Source organism: Coregonus lavaretus (assembly GCF_964263955.1).
Source record: "Coregonus lavaretus genome assembly, chromosome: 36".
Lineage (NCBI taxonomy): Eukaryota > Metazoa > Chordata > Actinopteri > Salmoniformes > Salmonidae > Coregonus > Coregonus lavaretus.
In genome coordinates this window covers 738,375-763,619 of record NC_140023.1, presented here as the reverse complement: position 1 = coordinate 763,619, position 25,245 = coordinate 738,375, and the positions used below count along the sequence as shown (strand labels likewise).

General features: G+C 43.9%; 1 protein-coding gene across 1 annotated transcript in view; it reads left to right on the top strand.

Moving 5' to 3' along the window:
- LOC311110499 (E3 ubiquitin-protein ligase MARCHF8-like) overlaps positions 1 to 25,245 on the top strand; it is a 125,026-nt gene that overhangs the window by 7,160 nt on the left and 92,621 nt on the right. The window contains exon 2 of the mRNA XM_084153020.1: positions 16,273 to 16,475. Within this exon, the coding sequence (XP_084009146.1) occupies positions 16,380 to 16,475 (96 nt within the window). The 5' untranslated portion in view covers positions 16,273 to 16,379. The remainder of the gene's footprint in view (positions 1 to 16,272; positions 16,476 to 25,245) is intronic.

Below are 25,245 nucleotides of genomic sequence, written 5' to 3'. Positions count from 1 at the left end.
CTAATCTCAGCTTGTTACCTGTATAAAAGACCCCTGTCCAAAGAAGCAATCAATCAATCAGATTCCAAACTCTCCACCATGGCCAAGACCAAAGAGCTCTCCAAGGATGTCAGGGACAAGATTGTAGACCTACACAAGGCTGGAATGGGCTACAAGACCATCACCAAGCAGCTTGGTGAGAAGGTGACAACAGTTGGTGCAATTATTCGCAAATGGAAGAAACACAAAAGAACTGTCAATCTCCCTCGGCCTGGGGCTCCATGCAAGATCTCACCTCGTGGAGTTGCAATGACCATGAGAACGGTGAGGAATCAGCCCAGAACTACACGGGAGGATCTTATCAATGATCTCAAGGCAGCTGGGACCATAGTCACCAAGAAAACAATTGGTAACACACTACGCCGTGAAGGACTGAAATCCTGCAGCGCCCGCAAGGTCCCCCTGCTCAAGAAAGCACATATACAGGCCCATCTGAAGTTTGCCAATGAACATCTGAATGATTCAGAGGAGAATTGGGTGAAAGTGTTGTCGTCAGATGAGACCAAAATCGAGCTCTTTGGCATCATTTACATTACATTTTAGTCATTTAGCAGACGCTCTTATCCAGAGCGACTTACAGTTAGTGAATACATATTTTTTTATACTGGCTCCCCGTGGGAATTGAACCCACAACCCTGGCGTTGCAAACGCCATGCTCTATCAACTGAGCTACATCCCTGCCGGCCATTCCCTCCCCTACCCTGGACGACGCTTGGCCAATTGTGCGCCGCCCATGAGTCTCCCGGTCGCGGCCGGCTGCGACAGAGCCTGGCATCAACTCAACTCGCCGTGTTTGGAGGAGGAGGAATGCTGCCTATGACCCCAAGAACACCATCCCCACCGTCAAACATGGAGGTGGAAACATTATGCTTTGGGGGTGTTTTTCTGCTAAGGGGACAGGACAACTTCACTGCATCAAAGGGACAATGGACGGGGCCATGTACCGTCAAATCTTGGGTGAGAACCAACTTCCCTCAGCCAGGGCATTGAAAATGGGTCGTGGATGGGTATTCCAGCATGACAGTGACCCAAAACACACGGCCAAGGCAACAAAGGAGTGGCTCAAGAAGAAGCACATTAAGGTCCTGGAGTGGCCTAGCCAGTCTCCAGACCTTAATCCCATAGAAAATCTGTGGAGGGAGCTGAAGGTTTGAGTTGCCAAACGTCAGCCTCGAAACCTTAATGACTTGGAGAAGATCTGCAAAATCCCACCTGAGATGTGTGCAAACCTGGTGGCCAACTACAAGAAACGTCTGACTTCTGTGATTGCCAACAAGGGTTTTGCCACCAAGTACTAAGTCATGTTTGCAGAGGGGTCAAATACTTATTTTCCTCATTAAAATACAAATCAATTTATAAAATTTTTGACATGCGTTTTTCTGGATTTTTTTGTTGTTATTCTGTCTCTCACTGTTCAAATAAACCTACCATTAAAATTATAGACTGATCATTTCTTTGTCAGTGCGCAAACGTACAAAATCAGCAGGGGATCAAATACTTTTTTCCCTCACTGTATGGTCATACATTTGGCAGGAGGTTAGGAAGTGCAGCTCAGTTTCCACCTCATTTTGTGGGCAGTGTACACATAGCCTGTCTTCTCTTGAGAGCCAGGTCTGCCTACGGCGGCCTTTCTCAATAGCAAGGCTATGCTCACTGAGTCTGTACATAGTCAAAGCTTTCCTTAATTTTGAGTCAATCACAGTGGTCAGGTATTCTGCCACTGTGTACTCTCTGTTTAGGGCCAAATAGCATTCTAGTTTGCTCAGTTTTTTTGTTAATTATTTCCAATGTGTCAAGTAATTATCTTTTTTGTTTTGTCATGATTTGGTTGGGTCTAATTGTGTTGCTGTCCTGGGGCTCTGTGGGGTCTGTTTGTGTTTGTGAACAGAGCCCCAGGACCAGCTTGCTTAGGGTACTCTTCTCCAGGTTAATCTCTCTGTAGGTGATGGCTTTGTTATGGAAGGTTTGGGAATCGCTTCCTTTTAGGTGGTTGTAGAATTTAACGGCTCTTTTCTGAATTTTGATCATTAGTGGGTATCGGCCTAATTCTGCTCTGCATGCATTATTTGGTGTTTTACGTTGTACACTGAGGATATTTTTGCAGAATTCTGCATGCAGAGTCTCAATTTGGTGTTTGTCACATTTTGTGAATTCTTGGTTGGTGAGTGGACCCCAGACCTCACAACCATAAAGGGCAATGGGTTCTATAACTGATTCAAGTATTTTTTAGACAGATCCTAATTGGTATGTCAAATGTTATGTTCCTTTTGATGGCATAGAAGGCCCTTCTTGCCTTGTCTCTAAGAGCTTTGTGGACGTTTTGTGGAAGTTACCTGTGGCGCTGATGTTTAGGCCGAGGTATGTATAGTCTCTTTCTGTCTCGCTCTCGCTCTCTGTCTCTCTCTGTCTAGCTGGGAAATTAAGTATTCTCTTTGAAACATATCTGCTCTTTCCAGGTCAGAGTTAGGTTAGGGCTCTTTCCAGGTTAGAGTTAGGTTAGGGCTCTTTCCAGGTTAGAGTTAGGTTAGGGCTCTTTCCAGGTTAGGGTTAGGTTAGGGCTCTTTCCAGGTTAGGGTTAGGTTAGGGCTCTTTCCAGGTTAGAGTTAGGTTAGGGCTCTTTCCAGGTCAGGGTTAGGTTAGGGCTCTTTCCAGGTTAGGGTTAGGTTAGGGCTCTTTCCAGGTTAGGGTTAGGTTAGGGTTCTTTCCAGGTTAGGGTTAGGGCTCTTTCCAGGTATTGTTACATTTTTATGGCAATTTTGGAAATGCCAAAAGAATGTGATAGGAGTTCATCAGATGAGTCAAAACTGATAAAAGTGAGCACTGTGCTTTTATACAGATTAATTCACATACTGTAGCTTTCAGTATGCAGGATGACTTTAAGGAAGCAAAGCTAGCCAACAGAAATACCTGTTACACTCACCACTGTCCAGTGGGAAACTGCTCTCTTTGTCTGTCTCTGTGTGTATGTGTATGTGTATGTGTATGTGTGTGTGTGTGTGTGTGTGTGTGTGTGTGTGTGTGTGTGTGTGTGTGTGTGTGTGTGTGTGTGTGTGTGTGTGTGTGTGTGTGTGTGTGTGTGTGCGCGTGTGTGTGTGTGTGTGTGTGTGTGTGTGTGTGTGTGTGTGTGTGTGTGTGTGTGTGTGTGTGTGTGCTGGCAACCTTGGTGTTTGCCAGCATTTTCCTCTAAATGATGTAACAAAAAATGAGTAATATGTGCTCTTTAGGACATGGGTCCCATGGGTCCTAGTTGGTAGAGCATGGCGCTTGCAACTGCATGATTCCCATAGGGGACCAGTGCGAAAAAGTACCAAAAATGTAAGCACTCTCTCTCTCTCTCTCTCTCTCGTGCTCTCTCTCTTTTTAGTATCTGATATGGATGTAATACAATGACATATTAGTGTTGTCCTGGTTTACCTTCTGGGCTCTAACTCAATCTACCCCTGCCCTGCTCTGTACTCCATTATGTCTGCCTGTCTACTGTTCTCTACAGTAACTCAATCTACCCCTGCTGTGCTCTACTATGTCTGTCTAACAGTGAATATTGATCTTCTCTAATAGCTTCTCTCTCTCTATGGATGATGTCAGACCCCCAACCGCTATCCCAGCATCCCTAGAGCACCTGCAGTGGAAAGAACTCTGTGGTGGTTGGAATGTAGGACAACAGTTTTTGTCCCTGGATGTTTTCGTATGGACGGTTTGCAAAGCCCCCCCAAATCACACAGATAGGACCTAGGCAGGAGGTGATTAGCAGTAGTGGGTTGCATTTATATAGCGCTTTTGACAAAGCCTCAAAGCATTTCACATTATGCCGACAGTGCATTCGGAAAGTATTCAGACCCCTTGACTTTTTGTTGTTGTTACATTACAGCCTTATTCTAAAAAAATGTTTTTTAGCAATCTACTCACAATACCCCATAATGACAAAGGAAAAACAGGTTTTTAGAAATTTTTGGTAATTTACTACAAATAAAAGAAATATAACATTTACATAAGTATTCAGACCTTTTACTCAGTACTTTGTTGAAGCACCTTTGGCAGCGATTACAGCCTTGAGTCTTCTTGGGTATGACGCTACAAGCTTGGCACACCTGTATTTGGGGAGTTTCTCCCATTCTTCTCTGCAGATCCTCTCAAGCTCTGTCAGGTTGGATGGGGAGCATCGCTGCAGAGCTATTTTCAGGTCTCTCCAGAGATGTTCGATCGGGTTCAAGTCCGGGCTCTGGCTGGGCCCCTTCAGAGACTTGTCTCGAAGCCACTCCTGCATTGTCTTTACTGTGTGCTTAGGGTCGTTGTCCTGTTGGAAGGTGAACCTTCGCCCCAGTCTGAGGTCCTGAGCGCTCTGGAGGAGGTTTTCATCCAGGATCTCTCTGGACTTTGCTCCGTTCAACTTTCCCTCGATCCTGACTAGTCTCCCAGTCCCTGCCGCTGAAAAATATCTCCACAGCACAATGCTGCCATCATCATGCTTCACCGTAGGAATGGTGCCAGGTTTCCTCCAGACGTGATGTTTGGCATTCAGGCCAAAGAGTTCAATCTTGGTTTCATCAGACCAAAGAATCTTGTTTATCATGGTCTGAGTCTTTAGGTGCCTTTTGGCAAAGTCCAAGCGGGCTGTCATGTGCCTTTTACTGAGGAATGGCTTCCGTCTGGCCACTCTACCATAAAGGCCTGATTGGTGGAGTGCTGCAGATATGGTTGTCCTTCTGAAAGGTTCTCCCATCTCCACAGAGGAACTCTGGAGCTCTGTCAGAGTGACCATCGGGTTTTTGGTCACCTCCCTGACCAAGGCCCTTCTCCCCCGATTGCTCAGTTTGGCCAGGCGGCCAGCTCTAGGAAGAGTCTTGGTGGTTCCAAACTTCTTCCATTTAAGAATGATGAAGGCCACTGTGTTCTTGTGGACCTTCAATGCTGCAGAAATGTTTTTGTACCCTTCCCCAGATCTGTGCCTCAATGCAATCCTGTCTCGGAGCTCTACGGACAATTCCTTCGACCTCATGGCTTGGTTTCTGCTCTGACATGCACTGTCAACTTGGGATCTTATATAGGCAGGTGTGTGCCTTTCCAAATCATGTCCAATCAATTGATTTTACCACAGGTGGACTCCAATCAAGTTGTAGAAACATCTCAAGGATGATCAATGGAAACAGGATGCACCTGAGCTCAATTCCGAGTCTCATAGTGAATACTTATGTAAATAAGGTATATCTGTTTTTGTTTTTTTATAAATGTGCAAAAACCTGTTTTCACTTTGTCACAATGGGGTATTGTGTGTAGATTGATGAGGATATATATTTTTAATCATTTTTAGAATAAGGCTGTAATGTAACAAAATGTGGAAAAAGTCAAGTGGTCTGAATACTTTCTGAATGCACTGTATATATCTATATCATTATTATACTTTTTTTTTTATACAATTTTCCCCAGACACAGAAGATGTGGGATGTATAGGAAAGCATAACACACACAATGTGACTTTATGAGTGTAAACAGAGATGGTATTCTGTGTGAACAGTAATCATCATCACCATTCCTTATTGCTTTAGTGTGTTATCTGATGATGGTCTAAACTGAACAGTGTGTCCCTTTTCACAGCACACAGAAGCTTGCCAGCTTGTGTTTGACCATCAATAACGTTTATAGGCTGATACACATGTACAGTACGAGTCTGTTATCTTTGGAAACTTATAATGAAAGACGTGATTATACACATGGGCTCCCGAGTGGCGCAGTGGTCTAAGGCACTGCATCTCAGTGCTTGTGGCGTCACTACAGACCCCCTGGTTCGATTCCAGGCTGTATCACAACCGGCCGTGATTGGGAGTCCTATAGGGCGGCGCACAATTGGCCCAGCGTCGTCCGGGTTTGGCCAGTGTAGGCCGTCATTGTAAATAAGAATTTGTTCTTAACTGACTTGCCTAGTTAAATAAAGGTTTAAAAAATAAAATAAAATATATATACAGTATATTAATGTACTTCAATAAAGACCTGTTTCTATGATGATATTATAAAAATGTATCTGCAAGGTTTGTTGACTACAGTGAGATAAGGATGAGATTCAAACAACCCCTGACACACATCGCTCTTTATTAATCAGTTCTGTTGTCGTGGATATGATGAGGGGAGGGAGGGAGGGGGAGGGGAGGAGAGAAAGAGGGGAGCAGTGACTACATTAGTAACCCTCTTGACTTGACATGTCAAAGAAGTTTCTGGAATCCTCACCGTCTGTCTGTCTGTCTGAGCCAGCTTTACCAGCTTATGACTTCTGTACCAGTACTGAGTCTTTAAGAGTTTTCTCTGAAAAGAAACACAGCTTAAAGGCTAAAAGAAAACGCTTGTCTAAGACGTGATATGAAATAAAACATAAAGGGTACGGAAGAATGACATTTCTTCTGGTTTCACTTGAAAGAAAAAGTTACATATTTCTTTAAAAGTCAGAGCAGCTGACTTTGCAAGCAGTAGGCTACTTCCTCATTCTCTCTGTAACAGGAATAAAAAGTGCTACAGGGCTTTGTTAAGCCACAGATACAAGTATAATTCTTGCATTTTTCGATGCATTTATGGTAGACTATATAGAATTTCTATCTGGGACATGCTAATAAGTCCATTATCTAATTTTTGCACTCTGCACTGACTGACTGCATATATAAAATAAACTCAGCAAAAAAAGAAACTCCTCTCACTGTCAACTGCATTTATTTTCAGCAAACTTAACATGTGTAAATATTTGTATGATTTTAACAAGATTCAACAACTGAGACATAAACTGAACAAGTTCCACAGACATGTGACTAACAGAAATGGAATAATGTGTCCCTGAACAAAGGGGGTGTCAAAATCAAAAGTAACAGTCAGTATCTGGTGTGGCCACCAGCTGCATTAAGTACTGCAGTGCATCTCCTCCTCATTGACTGCACCAGATTTGACAGTTCTTGCTGTGAGATGTTACTCCACTCTTCCACCAAGGCACCTGCAAGTTCCCGGACATTTCTGGGGGGAATGGCCCTAGCCCTCACCCTCCGATCCAACAGGTCCCAGACGTGCTCAATGGGACTGGCCATGGCAGAACACTGACATTCCTGTCTTGCAGGAAATCACGCACAGAACGAGCAGTATGGCTGGTGGCATTGTCATGCTGGAAGGTCATTTCAGGATGAGCCTGCAGGAAGGGTACCACATGAGGGAGGAGGATGTCTTCCCTGTAACGCACAGCGTTGAGATTGCCTGCAATGACGACAAGCTCAGTCCGATGATGCTGTGACACACTGCCCCAGACCATGACAGACCCTCCACCTCCAAATCGATCCCGCTCCAGAGTACAGGCCTCGGTGTAACGCTCATTCCTTCAACGATAAATGCAAATCCGACCATCACCCCTGGTGAGACAAAACCGCGACTCATCAGTGAAGAGCAGTCCTGTCTGGTCCAGCGACGGTGGGCGACGTTGTTGCCGGTGATGTCTGGTGAGGACCTGCCTTACAACAGGCCTACAAGCCCTCAGTCCAGCCTCTCTCAGCCTATTGCGGCCAGTCTGAGCACTGATGGAGGGATTGTGCGTTCCTGGTGTAACTCGGGCAGTTGTTGTTGCCATCCTGTACCTGTCCCGAAGGTGTGATGTTTGGATGTACCGATCCTGTGCAGGTGTTGTTACACGTGGTCTGCCACTGAGAGGGCGATCAGCTGTTCGTCCTGTCTCCCTGTAGCACTGTCTTAGGCGTCTCACAATACGGACATTGCAATTTATTGCCCTGGCCACATCTGCAGTCCTCATGCCTCCTTGCAGCATGCCTAAGGTACGCAGATGAGCAGGGACCCTGGGCATCTTTCTTTTGGTGTTTTTCAGAGTCAGTAGAAAGGCCTCTTTAGTGTCCTAAGTTTTCATAACTGTGACCTTAATTGCCTACCGTCTGTAAGCTGTTAGTGTCTTAACGACCGTTCCACAGGTGCATGTTCATTAAATGTTTATGGTTCATTGAACAAGCATGGGAAACAGTGTTTAAACCCTTTACAGTGAAGATCTGTGAAGTTATTTGGATTTTTACAAATTATCTTTGAAAGACAGGGTCCTGAAAAAAGGGAAGTTTCTTTTTTTGCTGAGTTGTACATTTGTACATTTGTACCATGCATAATTATTGTGTATGTGTATTTGTAAATACATTCTTTCAGTATATTATGTTTATCGCCTTTATATTCTGTATGTTGGTTTTTGCGGCAGCACCATTTCACCAAATCAAATTCTGGGTGTATGTAAATGTGTTTGCGAATAAAGGTGATTCTAATTTGTGAATTAAGTCAAGGGTTGTTGGAGAGTTAATATACAGTCCTGGGGGCATTCACAGCTGAACTGTGAATGCCCCCAGTCATTTGCATATAGTCTAGTGTACCATAACTGTTACAGTTATACAGCTCAGCTCAGTTACATAATCTTCTGGGTCCTGCCAGGATGAGATGAGAGTAATGAATGAACACGTCACAGTGGCACGAGGAGCTGGGACTAGACTGTAGTGTAGTTAGTAGACAGTCTCCAACTGGCTGTTGTGTACACTTGTCAGTGTTTTCCCTATTATGAAGTATGGTTCCGGCGGGCCTCCCTTGTTCTGTTCACCCCTTTCTTTTCAATGTCATATCCTTTAGTTTCATTGACATGGAAAACTCTGGTGAATATTAGTTTTTTCTACTGGGTTAAACACTATTAGGTTTTTGACTTGATGAGTCTATCATTTGGAATCAGTTAATTTCAATGGAAACTTCCGTGAAGGCCCCAGACCTGGATGTCGGTCTATGGGGACTAGTCTTGGCGTTCTGCCTGAGGAAATAAACTCTAGGGGAAACACTGCTGGGTTTTTCATTGCTTTGCTGAGTCATAACTTTATTAAAGATGACTGATAACAGTTTACTGTTAATGGTTTATAAAGATGACTGATAACTGGGTAGTTTACTGTTGTTAATGGCTTGTTTTGGTCGTCCATTAAGTGTACCATACAGCCTGTGATCTGTGGCTCTCTGGGCCATGTGATTTCACAAAGGAAGTGGTATGACAACTGACACACTTCTCTTTACTGTGTACTGGAAATTCAGTCCTGTGTGTGTGTGTTTGTGTTAGTTCGTGAATGTGCCTGCTTGCGTGTGTGTGTGTGTATACATGCTGTATTTTCCATATAGCTTATACTTTCTAATGATAACAATATGGTTATCATAGTTTTTCATAACGAAACGAACCAAGCAGATTGACGATTCATAATGAACAGAAAACTTTGATCAAAGTCATATCACACTGATTCCTGGAAGTGCGTACTGCATGTGTGTTTAGTATACACTTATATATGGTCTTTATTTCCTTAGTTCTTCTTCTGCAAATGGGGTTTATAGGATGAAGCATGGCTGTGATTTAGGTCAATGGGAAATCAATGATCCTATAGGGTGAAACAGTATCTGAGTAATTTCCCCTCAATAGCTCTGGTTGCCTTAATCATCATACACATGAAAATGTGAAACCATGCCATAAACTACTGCCCTCATTTCTCAGAGATGGACTGATGCAAGCAGCATTATTTGAGAAAGTGTGTGTGTGCCTGTGTGTCAGTGATAGCACAAGAGTATGTGTGTGTGTGTGTGGGGGTGTGTACGCCCTCTCAATCAACTTCCCCTTCTCATTTCGGATGTGTTTGCACTTTTCTCCTCTTCCTGGTGTTTCTATTTCATTCTGCTCTTCTATCAGTCTCCCTGTCATTTATTCTCTCTCTCTCTCTCTTTCGCCTTCTTTTTATCATCTCTCTCTGTCTTTCTATGTTTCTCTCTCCTACGCTTGGGCGGTATCCAGAGTGTTATACCTTCATACCGACCTTGTGCCATACTGGGATATTCGGTAATACCGGCACTGAACACAAGGGGCGCTATTTTCACTGGGCCTCTGTAATCCGAAGGTTAGCAATGCTAACAAATACATGTAAAATCCCATAGAGAATGCTAACTAAATGCTAACGAGCGCATTGCAAACATTTTATACAGTCTCTGACATAAACTACTTGTAGGACAGACATCCCTGCTCATAAAGTTATACAAGTAACTAAAATGCTACTCACAGTTTGCTGCACGCACAAAACAAATATTAGACAGCAAGGCTCTTGATCCAGAAGGGGATTCTCTGCTGTTACCAAGCAAAGCTTGATTTTGGAAGAAGCTAACCACTTAGCTAGATAGCTAACAAGCAACTAAATTAGCAAACCAAATGCACAACTCCAGAGCATTTAGCACATTTTAGACAGTTAATTATTAGCTATACGATATTTAGCTGGCAAACATTTATATAGTTATGAATTCTATACTGTAACTAGATAACCTGGCGCGTGCTGCACAACAGTGAGTGACTCACAAGGCTCCGGTCGCTCGTCATTGTGTACTTGTAAACAAACACCATGTGACTGGGGACTACCGGTAAGCTTCATAATGAAACATTATGTGACAAGTGAAATTAAGAATGCGATTTTCTTTATCTCGTAACGTATTGCACAAGTTGACTGCAGGTATTTACTTAAAATGTAGCTACAAATATTAAAATGTCTTTTTAAAAACTTTATTGACTATTGACAGTATTGAAAAACCCTCCAGTGGCTATATCCAAATACCCCGGTATACGGTACATAAGGTATACCGCCCAAGCCTACTCTCTCCTTCAACTTAATTTTTGTATCTATTTTTCTCTCTTTCTATTTTATTTCCCTCTCTCCATATGTAATGGGAGACTCTCCAGAGGAGGAGAGAGAGTCAGTCCAACAGCTCCCTGTCAAAAGGTACAATTCACCAATTCAGTCCAGTGGCTTTCTGAATCTCCTCTGGTCATCCATGCGTTTATGTGGAGACTATCCTCTCTCAGTTTTTTTCCTATCTATCATGACATGCAGTGTTGAACCTGTCACACTGTGTGTGTGTGTGTGTGTGTGTGTGTGTGTGTGTGTGTGTGTATGTGTTTGTGTGAGTGCGTGCGTGTTTGTGTGAATCTCTGAGCAGTGAGCAGCCAGGTAAAGCTGTGGACCAAAGAAATATAGACAGGACCATGCCAGAGGCTATGCATATCATTACAGACAGAGAGAGGGAGAGAGACGTGGCTCTATTGCAGGGTTGGGGTCAATTCCATTTCAATTCCAGTGAATTCAGGAAGTGCACTGAAATTCCAATTTCAATTCTCTTCAATACTTTTCAATGAATTGGAATTAAAATGTGGTTTACTTTCTGAATTGCCCAACCCTGCAGTATTGTCTAGTCTAGCACCACAGCCATATGGTTTCATGAACCTACAGTATGCCTACAGAACAGATAGTATGTGATTTATATAGTATCATGTGTCTGTGTCTCATAGATAATGTGAGTACAATGTAGTAAATTGAGATGTCATCTTATACCCAGTTTTAAGGCAACACACCACTCTTCTTACTCCTAACTGTGTTAAAAACAGGATGGATATTCAGGAACGTTCTCATGTGTTATTAGACATGTTAAAAACTCTCAGCAAGACACAATGTATATGAATAATCAAAGACTCAAGCTGTGTGTGCGTGTGCGTGCGTGCACGCGTGCGCTCGTGTTGACAGCAATCAGAGCCAGTGTGATGCCATGTAATTGACAGCTGTTTTACCACTTTACCACAAGTAATTACTGTCTCTCTCTCTCTCTCTCTCTCTCTCTCTCTCTCTCTCTCTCTCTCTCTCTCTCTCTCTCTCTCTCTCTCTCTCTCTCTCTCTCTCTCTCTCTCTCTGTCTCTCTCTCTGTCCTCCAAGTTAGCGCTGTATGTGTTCAAAGCCCTGTCTCAGACTTAATCACATCCCTAACAAACATTAGCATATATTCTAATGAGGTTGACTGAACGATTATGGATGTGGAGCCTGAAATGTCAGTGATGCTGGTGATTGAGCCGGCTAGCATAGAGGAGAGGAGGATAACAGGGAGGACCTGAACTGTATTCACACGTCTCTGTGTGTGTGTTTGTCCAGATATGTGCTGCTAGTTTAATAATGTAAGTGCATTGATAAGGAGTTGAAGCATTGAGTCTCATTACTAGGAGGTGTGGAGCTCCCAGCCATCTCTGTCACAGTCACACATACACATATACACACACACACAAACACAAACACAAACATACACACACACAAACACGTCAAATGTCTGCTCTGTCTATCTGATGGAAGAGGGTCAGTGCAGGTCGGGGTCTGCTCCGTGTGAATAACAAGGGTTCAGCCAGGCAGAAAACAGATGGAGGATAGATATAGATTTACCTGACAGGACTCTGGACTGGAGAGAGAACACACTGCCTGAGGAGAGGAGAGAGAACACACTGCCTGAGGAGAGGAGAGAGGCTTTTAAATACATGAGGAATGTGCGTTGCAAAGTAAGACTGGATCTAGTGGTTTTTATTTGTATCAGTCAGTCAGTCAGTCAAGATGAGTGTTGTTTTTGTAAACCTTTCTGGTCTGAAGACTTTTAGATGTTGTAGGTATTGTAATGTAAATGAGTGAAGCGAACCGTGAAGATAAACTTACTCGGAATGTAAATGACAATATTTTTTATTGGGTTCTTGTGTTTTTTCTTTTGAATAGAAACAACGACTGTGTGTGTCTATGCTCACACGTGTGCATGCACATGTATAGGTGTGTGTGTTTGTATGTTTCAGCAGGTTACTATAAAGCCGAACCAGCCTCCAGTCATAATTACCCAGTCATAATGACCTCTGCAGCTGGTGTCATGGCAACAAGGTCAATTTCTGACCAATCTGACCTTTTCATGAAGTTATTGATTGGCCAGATGGTTACCATAACAGTGATTGGCCCTTAGAAATACACTGCTCAAAAAAATAAAGGAACACTAAAATAACACATCCTAGATCTGAATGAATGAAATAATCTTATTAAATACTTTTTTTCTTTACATAGTTGAATATGCTGACAACAAAATCACACAAAAATTATCAATGGAAATCAAATTTATCAACCCATGGAGGTCTGGATTTGGAGTCACACTCAAAATTAAAGTGGAAAACCACACTACAGGCTAATCCAACTTTGATGTAATGTCCTTAAAACAAGTCAAAATGAGGCTCAGTAGTGTGTGTGGCCTCCACGTGCCTGTATGACCTCCCTACAACGCCTGGGCATGCTCTTGATGAGGTGGCGGATGGTCTCCTGAGGGATCTCCTCCCAGACCTGGACTAAAGCATCCGCCAACTCCTGGACAGTCTGTGGTGCAACGTGGCGTTGGTGGATGGAACGAGACATGATGTCCCAGATGTGCTCAATTGGATTCAGGTCTGGGGAACGGGCGGGCCAGTCCATAGCATCAATGCCTTCCTCTTGCAGGAACTGCTGACACACTCCAGCCACATGAGGTCTAGCATTGTCTTGCATTAGGAGAAACCCAGGGCCAACCTCACCAGCATATGGTCTCACAAGGTGTCTGAGGATCTCATCTCGGTACCTAATGGCAGTCAGGCTACCTCTGGCGAGCACATGGAGGGCTGTGCGGCCCCCCAAAGAAATGCCACCCCACACCATTACTGACCCACCGCCAAACCGGTCATGCTGGAGGATGTTGCAGGCAGCAGAACGTTCTCCACGGCGTCTCCAGACTTTGTCACATGTGCTCAGTGTGAACCTGCTTTCATCTGTGAAGAGCACAGGGTGCCAGTGGCGAATTTGCCAATCTTGGTGTTCTCTGGCAAATGCCAAACGTCCTGCACGGTGTTGGGCTGTAAGCACAACCCCCACCTGTGGACGTCGGGCCCTCATACCACCCTCATGGAGTCTGTTTCTGACCGTTTGAGCAGACACATGCACATTTGTGGCCTGCTGGAGGTCATTTTGCAGGGCTCTGGCAGTGCTCCTCCTGCTCCTCCTTGCACAAAGGCGGAGGTAGCGGTCCTGCTGCTGGGTTGTTGCCCTCCTACGGCCTCCTCCACGTCTCCTGATGTACTGGCCTGTCTCCTGGTAGCATCTCCATGCTCTGGACACTACGCTGACAGACACAGCAAACCTTCTTGCCACAGCTCGCATTGATGTGCCATCCTGGATGAGCTGCACTACCTGAGCCACTTGTGTGGGTTGTAGACTCCGTCTCATGCTACCACTAGAGTGAAAGCACTGCCAGCATTCAAAGGTGACCAAAACATCAGCCAGGAAGCATAGGAACTGAGAAGTGGTCTGTGGTCACCACCTGCAGAACCACTCCTTTATTGGGGGTGTCTTGCTAATTGCCTATAATTTCCACCTGTTGTCTATTCCATTTGCACAACAGCATGTGAAATGTATTGTCAATCAGTGTTGTTTCCTAAGTGGACAGTTTGATTTCACAGAAGTGTGATTGACTTGGAGTTACATTGTGTTGTTTAAGTGTTCCCTTTATTTTTCTGAGCAGTGTAGAATGTGCGTGCTTGCGTGTACATGCAGTAGTGTGTATAGGAGGGTGAATGCTGGGCCCGTGTCCATGTAGCACTAGGGTGTTGGAGGAAACAGTGGTTTGTGCAGACATTTCTCTGGACTCACATTTCTCTGGACTCACTGTCTCACTGGAGAGGAGCTCATAGACAGTTGTGTCTCTCTCTCTAACCCTCTCCTTCGCTCTCTATCTCTCTCTCTCTAACCCTCTACTTCCCTCTCTCTTCCCTCCTTCACTCTCTCCCATCTCTTTTTCTCTGTATCCCTCTCTCCTGCTCTCCTTCTCTCTCATTACATCATGAAAAGCCTTTCTGGTGACCCCGCTATTTAATTCATCTCTGTCTGTGATAGTGTCAGGTCCCCTTGTTAGTCTCCCTGCAGTGCCTTGTCCTTGGGGTCTATAATGTCCTTGGGAGCTTTGGGAGAGACTACCGGAGACCCCCTGAGATATCCCTAACCTCTACTGAGAGAGGAACAGAACCCACCTCTACTTTCAGACAGCACTTGATTAGTGATGCACCCCTCTTCCTCTCTGTCTTCTTTTTCTTCCTGTGTTCCACCTGTTCCCTCCCTCCACAAATAGAGTCCTGGCACTACGGTGATGGTAGATGTCCTCCAACAGTTTTGCCCAGTGCCCTTGACCTGGATGTTGTAGTTCACAGGCTTCGCCTAAGACTTCAATATGACATATTCCTCTCTCCCTTGCCAGTAGCCTACATCTCCAGCATTGGCACACACACACACACACACACACAAACGTGTAAACGGATGCACGTCCGCCCCTACACTTGCAGGCACTCGCATGCATGCACATACACACACACACCCACACACCAGAGGGGTTGAACCTTACAGTAATTGCTGTCAGTGGCTGTGCACTGCAGATGGCTGCATTAGCAGAAATAGAAACCATATATTTATCAAGTGTATTTTCATAACTTCTCACCTCGGGCTGCTTCAGGCCCTGTCAATGTGTTATCAGGGTGATTCTTCACAAAACCAGGACAAAAAAAGACCATGATTTTTTGTTTCTTCTCACATTTAATCCATATAATGGTCATTTGGATTAAGGATTGTTGACATATATTTGACATTTGTATCTAAAACCATAATTGAGAAATAATTTATAAAATGTGGCATATTTATGACATTTTGGCCTTACAAAGGCCTCCTTTAAGACTCCATAGTGTTTTATCTGTAGTAAGTACTACAAAACAAACATTGGTATCATATTAAACTTTACCACTTGCTCTGCAATATGAGTAGTATTTTGATTTCAATAAAAATGTTCATACAATTATTTATGAATCTTGAAAAATATAAGTCAACAATTCTTCCCCCAAATGACCATTCTATGGATGAAATGTTGTGCAAATCTTTTTTTTTTGTCCTGGTTTCGTGAGGAATTACCCATGATGGTGCTGCTTAGATTGTGGTTCCGCCTTCATAGCATAAGCTGTTCAGAGAAAAGGTTCAGTCTTCTCTCCCCATCGATGTGCCTATTATGGGCAATTCAGACCTTTCTCAATGTTGACAGTCAATGTGTTATCATGGCCTATTCATACCATGGTTCATTCTCTCCCCTCTGTGTCAATATGCTATTATGGGATGTTCAGACTATAGTTTTAGAATTCACAACATGTGCTGTTCAGACTCTTCTCTCTGTCAATGTGTTTTCATCACTCTGATGAGAAAAGAAAGGAAAATGGCTACAAATTCAAATAACTTTTGAAAATAAATGTGATACGTGTAAGTGCTGTCTATGTACTGTATGTCTAACCCTGTCTCTCCTCTTTCGCCTCTTTTTCCTCTCCAGAGCAGTGTAGGAGTAGGGTTTATGCCCGTCATGCCTGTTGCCGTGGCAGCAGCAGCAAGACAGGAAGTGTGTGTGTGAGTACGACCAGTCCGGTGGTTTCCGCTGGGATGAACATGCCACTGCACCAGATCTCTGTCATCCCCCGTGATGTCCCTTCCTCCCGGGTCAGCAGCAGTGGAAAGGCCAAGGACAAGGACAAACAGGTAGGGTCAAAGGTCATGGTCTTATTGTGGGGCGTTTTGGAGGAGGACGTTGTTTGGTACAACATTCTTTTGGCAGTATGGCACACTTTAAATAAACAAATAGCAGGATTCATTGTGACCCACACCGTGTCATGTTTTGATACTACTTGGTGTAACTGTGATTCAAGGAACTCCACATTGACAGATTGGTGTGTGTGTGTGTGTGTGTGTGTGTGTGTGTGTGTGTGTGTGTGTGTGTGTGTGTGTGTGTGTGTGTGTGTGTGTGTGTGTGTGTGTGTGTGTGTGTGTGTGTGTGTGTGTGTGTGTGTGTGTGTGTGTGTGTGTGTGTGTGTGTGTGTGTGTGTGTGTGTAGAGACTTGCTCAGTTCACTAAATGCTGTTTGACTGAGGCCCCGTCACAGATCATCACAGTAGAGGCTCCACTGCTGAGCTGAATTGGACAAGTTTTCAGTTTGTGAATGGTTTCTATGCTGAATCAGAAGGTCAAACGAGGAGGATGTGTGTGTGTGTTAGGCTTACCGGATATACCTTGCGGGGGTGCGTGCTACGCCACTGCTTATAAGCTAACTATCTTAGATGTGCCAATTAAATGATATCCAGCTCTGGGCACCAGCTATGCATTTGGTTTGCTAACTTGCTAGCTAAGTGGCTATATGTCAAGATCAAGCTTCTTGGTTACAGCAGAGACAATCAATCCCCTCCAGGATCAAGATCCATGTTGCCTGAATTGTTTTGTGCGTCTTTTTTAAAGAAATAGCGCCCTTTGTGTGCACTTCCGGTAATAACGTATACCCTGGTATGGTACAGAAACAGTATGACGGTATGAAAATCTGGATACCAACCCTAGTGTGTGTGTAGAGGCTCCACTGCTGAGCTGAAGTGGTATAATACGGAGAAGCTTTAAGTTTGTGGTTGGTTTTGTGATGAAACATTGATGCTCCTTGCTGAAACAAGCAAGGTGTTGTAGCAAACGAGTCTCCTTTTCAGGTTTAGAAGAAGTAAGTGACTGCTAAATGCTAACTCCTGTTCGTATGAGCTGGTAGCATAGCTAGCATACAGAAATCGGTGGTGGTAGTCATAGTCGTTTTTAACTGCAATGCAGTTAATTGGTGACGATGACATGAACATGTATTGGGGTTGACATCCACACAAGCATTGAACTCCGATTTGTATCTCAACATAGTGTGAAATACACATATAAACAATAGCTTAAATGTAGGCTAATTTTGCTGGGGGCAATGAGGAGATTCCGGATATTTCCCCCACGCGTTTCCTTGGCATTTCCATTGTTTGGGTCGAGTTCAATTGACCTCTACCGGGTCTATGGGTAAACTCGCAATGGCTGCCTGGTATTGTGAAGCAACAATTTCCATGTTAATGTAGATTGTTTATTCAAATGATGTTAACTGATGTGGCTCATGCAATGGAATGTATTTGTTGTAATGTCAGTTGAGTTGAATCAACAAACATATTGGTGGGTACACGTCCTGCTTTTACTTCCTGCTTTGCTCCTAGGTTGAAAATATACAGGTTAAGACAGCGAGCCAGGCTTCCCCAAATATTTGAACAATAAAAAATAATATAATAATTTATCTTTCGTCTCTCTGTGTTTTCATAATTTTCCGTCAATTCACAGGTGGCTGAATCTCACTGAGCATAGGAAACAGCACCCCTCTGTCTCAGTATGTGTAGGCCATGTATCTGATGCTGTCTGGACCAAAGTAATATGACATGTTGCTGCTGTACCATTTGATTGATTGATGCAAGCAAGCATTTGGCCTCCCTTGATAAAAATAATAATTAGCCAATCAGCGTTGAGCTGAACTCAACTGTGGGTTTGACCTGGTGCAGCAAAACGCCCCCACAAGTGAGGCCAGTTTGGATTCACACCAATCAAATAATTTTGTAAGCATAACATCATTTTCTGAAAAACGTGTCTGTTTCTGGTCTGCTTGTGTTGATGACCTGCAGTAGCTAGCTTGCTAAATCGGCCCTTTCCTAAGCCATGGATGGAGATGGGGATTTGGACTTAATTCTCTGTACAGGCCAATAATTATGAAGGCAATTCTGATCTAACCATAATTGAATATGTTGTGCCACAGGCCTGAGACGATTGAAATTCAATATGTAGCCTAGTAGGCTCACGTTAACTAATTAGCTAACTTAGGCTGGTTCATTGATGCCCATGTGAGACAGTTAGGCTAGCAAGCATTTTAGATAGGTAGCCTATGACAACAAAAACTAAAAGTGTACTGTATGACAGAGCCATCGACCATTTTGCCAACATGAAAAAGAGGAGAATGGAATTGCCATTCAACTTGTCTACAAGTAGGGTGAGTCAAACATTTTGTTATACATGTGCATACGCACACACACACACACAGAAATCAGTATGGACAGCCACATTATGTTAAGCAACATTGATTGGACTAAGTAGTTTTTGGTATCTTTTAAGTTTGTTTTCAGTGTATTAAACTAAGTATATATAGCCTTGTTGATTTGATGATGTTTCAATATTTACGTTGAAATGGCGCTGGAATAGCGGAGGCAGTGCTCCTGTTGTCTTCGTGCTGACTTGTGGTAACTCTGTGGTTCTAAATCAGTAGTTGTTTAGGAAACTGTCAAAAACATTAACTTGTTTGACCATGCTGCAGGTGATATAACTGTTTGTTACATGCATTATTTGCTTTGTGGACTTCACCAGACAGATGTTTGTCTCCGGTTTAGGATGAAACAAACTTATGTGTAGTTGCATTTATTATCGTGTGACTTCTTTTTTTGTTGTCACGGCCTTATTGTATATCACAGTGGCTTATGAACGAATGGGTTATAGAGCAAACAACGCAATTATCACAACATAGGTTGTAATATGGCTTTCTTACTGGCTTGTCTTGGCTTCCTCAGTGATTTTACCCACACACTGCTACTGCGCTCATTATGCCATCATTGACTTGGGGACACCGTTCTATTCATTCTATTTATATGGACGCACATGCAGTCAGAAGCGGAGGAGAGGAGAAAATGTGCGTCTTTTAAAATGTTTTTTCTTTATATATGTACACTACCAGTCAAGAGTTTGGACACACCTACTCATTCAAGGGTTTTTCTTTATTGTTACAATTTTTTACATTGCAGAATAATAGTGAAGACATCAAAACTATGAAATGACACATATGGAATCATGACAGCTTTGCACACTTTTGGCATTCTCTCAAGACCGGCACAGCCCCCCCTGTGGGTAAGAGGGTCTGGTTGTTGTCGGCCATTTGCCAAGCAGATATGAGGCATTTGATCCTCACTCAAGGAGAGTCATGACAGTGTGTACCTCTGAATGCTTGTCTGTCTTACAGTGTGTACAGAGACAAACAAAGGAAACAGAATATTTCCACAAACAAAGAAAACAGAATATTTCTATCCATCATTTAAGGCTGTTTTGATCTTAAAGCATTGATGCGTGAGATGCATTCTAATGTCATCAAGGTGGCACTTTCCTCTCTTTCTGGTCTCCTCGCATCTCTTCTGGTCACATGGTGCTGCTTAAGAAATGTGATTGGATGCTGACACTAATGAGAACGCTGTTACCAGGAAGTGTCACAGCTGTCATGGCGGTGGCAGGGTGTACCTGTGTGTGTGTGTGTGTGTGTGTGTGTGTGTGTGTGTGTGTGTGTGTGTGTGTGTGTGTGTGTGTGTGTGTGTGTGTGTGTGTGTGTGTGTGTGTGTGTGTGTGTGAAGGGCTGTACCTACACACTGAAGAAGGCTGTAAAGCCGAAACGTCTGATACAGTAAATAATGAAGTAAGCTTTAATGCAACATATTTTTTAGTGCGAACCCATTCCACCTCTTTGTGTGTGTGAAGGGCTCTCAGTAGCTGTCAGCTGGTGATCTGCTGAACAAAGTGTGATGCTAAGACAACATGTCTGTCTGCCTGGTGTCTGTCCTCTTACTAACACAATACTCTGTCTAATACGGTCTATTGTCTATCAGGGTCTGAGTACCTCAGCATGTCAACACAGGTGTTCACAAGGGCCCACTCAACCTGTACATATGGTGGAGTGGATTTAGCCTGAGTTAGCCACACACACACACACACACACTGCGGTGCCTGTGAAACTTTCCCACCAAGGTCTCTCCGCACACAGCTTTTGTCACGTACACAGTTTTCAGTATAAAAGGTGCAGTGAAATACTTGCTAGCTCCCTCAACATTGCAGTACAATAATCAATAACCTGTCGTTCTCTGCAAACATCAAAGCAGTGACTCGCTCCTACAGGTTCATGATCTACAACATCCATAGAGTACGATCCTACCTCACACAGGAAGCGGCGCATGTCCTAATCCAGGCACTTTTCCCCCCTTACTAGCACTGACTTTGCTGAGAGCTACTTGACTGAGATGTACTACATGACCAAAAGTATGTGGACCCCTGCTCGTCGAACATCTCATTCCAAAAAAAACAAAAAAAACATGAGTACACATAGACACACACACTTTCTGTCGTCTCATTAGCACTTGTGTCGTCTGTCTGTGTGCCAGATGATTGACAGGTGACTCTGTGGGGGCTGTTTGTCTCCTTGACGCCCGCTAATGTCTCAGTACATTTATCACGTCTCCTGATGGGTTAGCATAGCACCCTGTCACTCACTGGAGCTACCTACTCTGTTGGTCTGCATACCTGAGCAGAGACCATGATATTGGTGTCAGACCAACACGTTTGTGTAGAGCTAACATCATGCTTATGAATTACCTTAATTTCCTCACCCCACTCCCTAGATCAGTTCAATCAGGATCTTTTTAGGATCTACTCTACCTGAAGATACAGTATGAGTCAAGAAAGAGAAGGAGGAGAAAGAGGGAGAGGGGTTGAGATCAGATCAAATTTTATTTGTCACATGCTACGAATCCAACTGGTGTAGACTTTACCGTGACATGCCCTTCCCAACAACGCAGCGTTTTAAATAAAGAATCAATAAAAAATAGTAACACCATAAAATAAATAATTAATATATAAAATAAGATACACAAGAATGGAGCTATATACAGGGAGTACCAGTACCAGAACAATGTGCAGGGGTACGAGGTATTTGAGGTAGATACACTACATGGCCAAAATCATGGGCATTAATATGGAGTTGGTCCCCCCTTTGCTGCTATAACAGCCCCCACTCTTCTGGGAAGGCTTTCCACTAGATGTTGGAACATTGCTGCGGGGACTTGCTTCCATTCAGCCACAAGAGCATTAGTGAGGTCGGGCACTGATGTTGGGCGATTAGGCCTGGCTCGCAGTCTGCATTCCAATTAATCCCAAAGGTGTTCGATGGGGTTGAGGTCAGAGCTCTGTGCAGGCCATTCAAATTCTTCCACAACGATCTCTACAAACCATTTCTGTATGGACCTCGCTTTGTGCACGGGGGCATTGTCATGCTGAAACAGGAAAGGGCCTTCCTCCTGTTGCCACAAAGTTTGAAGCACAGAATCGTCTAAAATGTCATTGTAGGCTGTAGCGTTAAGATTTCCCTTCACTAAATCTAAGGGGCCTATCCCGAACCATGAAAAACAGCCCCAGTGTCACGTTGTATACTGATAGAAGACAGGCGCAGGAACACGTAATAGTTTATTTTATTACCAACATAAGGTACGTCATGGAAAACGACGTGGATGAAGTCCAAAACAAACACGTGTATATATATAACACAGGGCTGTAACCCAAACGAAAGAGCGTTTAAACCTCTAAATAATACACGGGACAAGTCCCGTAATAACAAGTGCACAATTACTCGGCATCTAAACTATAATACAACGTACTCACGAGACCAACGGACATGTGACAATAATCGACAAGGACAATGGGGAACAGAGGGCACATATATACACATACTAATCAGGGGGGAATGGGAACCAGGTGTGCGTAATGAGACAAGACAGTCCGGGGTTGGTGGTAATGAACCAGGTCAGTGACGCCTAGAAGGCCGGTGACGTAGACCTCCGGAGCTGGTGAACGGAATGAGCAGCAGTACCGGGGGGATCCGTGACACCCAGACCATTATTCCTCCTCCACCAAACTTTACAGTTGGCACTATGCATTGGAGCAGGTAGCGTTCTCCTGGCATCCTCCAAACCCAAATTAATCCGTCGGACTGCCAGATGGTGAAGCGTGATTCATCACTCCAGAGAACGCGTTTCCACTGCTCCAGACCGGGGCAGCTCTAGCAGAGCATAAATTTGACAAACTGACTTGTTGGAAAGGTGGCATCCTATGACGGTGCCACGTTGTAAGTCAATGTGCTCTTCAGTAAGGCCATTCTACTGCCAGTGTTTGTCTATGGAGATTGCATGGCTGTGTGCTCCATTTTATACACCTCTCTACAACGGGTGTGGCTGAAATAGCAGAATCCACAAATTTTAAGGGTGTCCACATACCTTTGTATATATAGTGTATGTGGTTGTCCCACCTAGCTGTCTTAAAATGATTGCACTAACTTTAAGTCGCTCTGGATAAGACCGTCTGCTAAATGACTAAAATGTAAAATGAGAACAGGAGGGGCCTAGCACACACCCCTGTGGGGCTCCCGCGTTGAGAGTCAGCGAGGCAGAGGTGTTGTTGCCTACCTTCACCACATGGGGTCTGCCCGTCAGGAAGTCCAGTATCCAGTTGCAGAGGGAGGTGTTCATATCCAGGGCCCTGAGTTTAATGAGCTTGGAGTGGACTATGGTGTTGAAAGCTGAGCTGTAGTCAATGAACAGCATTCTCATATAGGTATTCCTCATGTCCAGGTGGGTGAGGGTAGTGTGCAGTGCAATGGCGATTGCGTCGTCCGTGGATCTGTTGGGTTGGTATGCAAATTGTAATGGATTCAGCGTGTCAGGTAAGGTGGAGCTGATGTGGTCCATGACCAGCCTCTCAAAGCACTTCATGATGACACAAGTGAGTGCTACAGGGCAATAGTCATTTAGGCAGGTTACCTTTGTTTGCTTGGGTACAGGGACAATGGTGGACATCTTGAAGCATATGGGGATTACAGACTGGGACAGGGAGAGGTTGAATATGTTCGTAAACACTCCAGCCAGCTGGTCTGTGCATGCTCTGAGGACGCGGCCAGGGACACCATTTGGGCTGGCTTGAAAGTCTTACTTTCAGTCGGCCACAGAGATCGAGAGCTCACAGTCCTCTTAAGAAACAGGGGCCCTCATAGGAGGATCAGTGTTGTTTACCTCGAAGCAATCATAAAAACTGTTTAGCTTGTCTGGGAAAGAGGCATTGGTGTTCGCCACGCAGCTGGTTTTCCTTTTATAATCTGTGATTGTTTGTAGTCTCGTGTCAGAGCCGTTGAAATGCAATTCCACTTTGTCCCTCTTTTTGCGTCTTTGATAGATTTTCGGAGGTCGTAGCTGGTCTTCTTGTATTCATCCATATCCCCAGACACGCAGCGTGATAAGCATACATTTTATTCGTAGTACACCACACGAACAAAACAACAAACCAAACGATACGTGAAGTCCTAGGTTAACACCAAAACAAACCTTACGGAACAAGATCCCACAACCTAACATGCCACAAGGCTGCCTAAGTATGGTCCCCAATCAGAGACAACGAGCTACAGCTGTCTCTGATTGGGAACCACCCTGGCCAACATAGAAACTAAACGATCTAGAACAAAATCCAATGAAAACTAAACATAACAAGTCCACACCCTGGCTCAACATTTAAGAGTCCCCAGAGCCAGGTCGTGACAAATGTGTTCGCAAACAACCCAACCCATCACTAGGCTACACTGACGAGTCACTTTAGTGGTCACTGGCAAGTCTCGAATCCTAGGAAAATACAAACAAGATATTTGGTTTACTTGTCCCCAGGGGTTAAATTGGTCCGGGTCCCGCCGGGTCCGAGGCCCGGCACCTGTGATCCAAATCAGAGCCAGGCGGAGCTAAGACCCAGTACCTTTTGGTTATGTGAATTTTGAATTATCTAATGAAAAATTGTTGTCCACATCATTTAATTTTCAATACCCAACAACACGAATAAGCAACAGCAAAATCAGACAACTGCATAGAACAATAGTTGACCTATTCAATTGTTCAGCCTATTGCATCCTATGCAAGAAAATAATATTCCTCTCGGGGTGCATTCAAATTGCGAGTGCCGCACAGGGAGAGAAATATGCATGCCCAATTATTTTACAACATTCTTAATGCAGTCAAGGGAAAACATGTTTTTTGGGGGACATTCAAGTCATCAATATGTTGCTAACTAGCAAAAAGCCTAATGTTTAGACTGAAGAGATTGTGATCTAGCTAATGATTAGCCCAATAGGGTAAATGTAGATGGGAAACCCCTCAGCCTGTTTATTAATAGCCACTATGTTACATCAGGTGGGCTACATCAGGTGATAATGCATATTGCTAAATAACACGTCTGCCTGATAATATGGACCAATATGTTATTGGGCTAATTTCTGGAGGGACATTTTTTATTTTTGATGTCAGCATCATTTTATTTTCATTCATTTTGGGGTAGAATATCCTATTAAAAAGTCACCAGAACTGACCTTCTCACAGTAATCCCCCCCCCCCCCCCCCCCCCCCCCCAGAAGGTCCCTATGCTGTTATGTGCTTTTTTGCTTTTATATATTGTTTAGTATTTTATTTCCCTCCCCCCCATCCGAATCCCAATTTGACCACTGCTTGTCCCGATACGATATCATGGGCATATACAGTGGGGAGAACAAGTATTTGATACACTGCCGATTTTGCAGGTTTTCCTACTTACAAAGCAT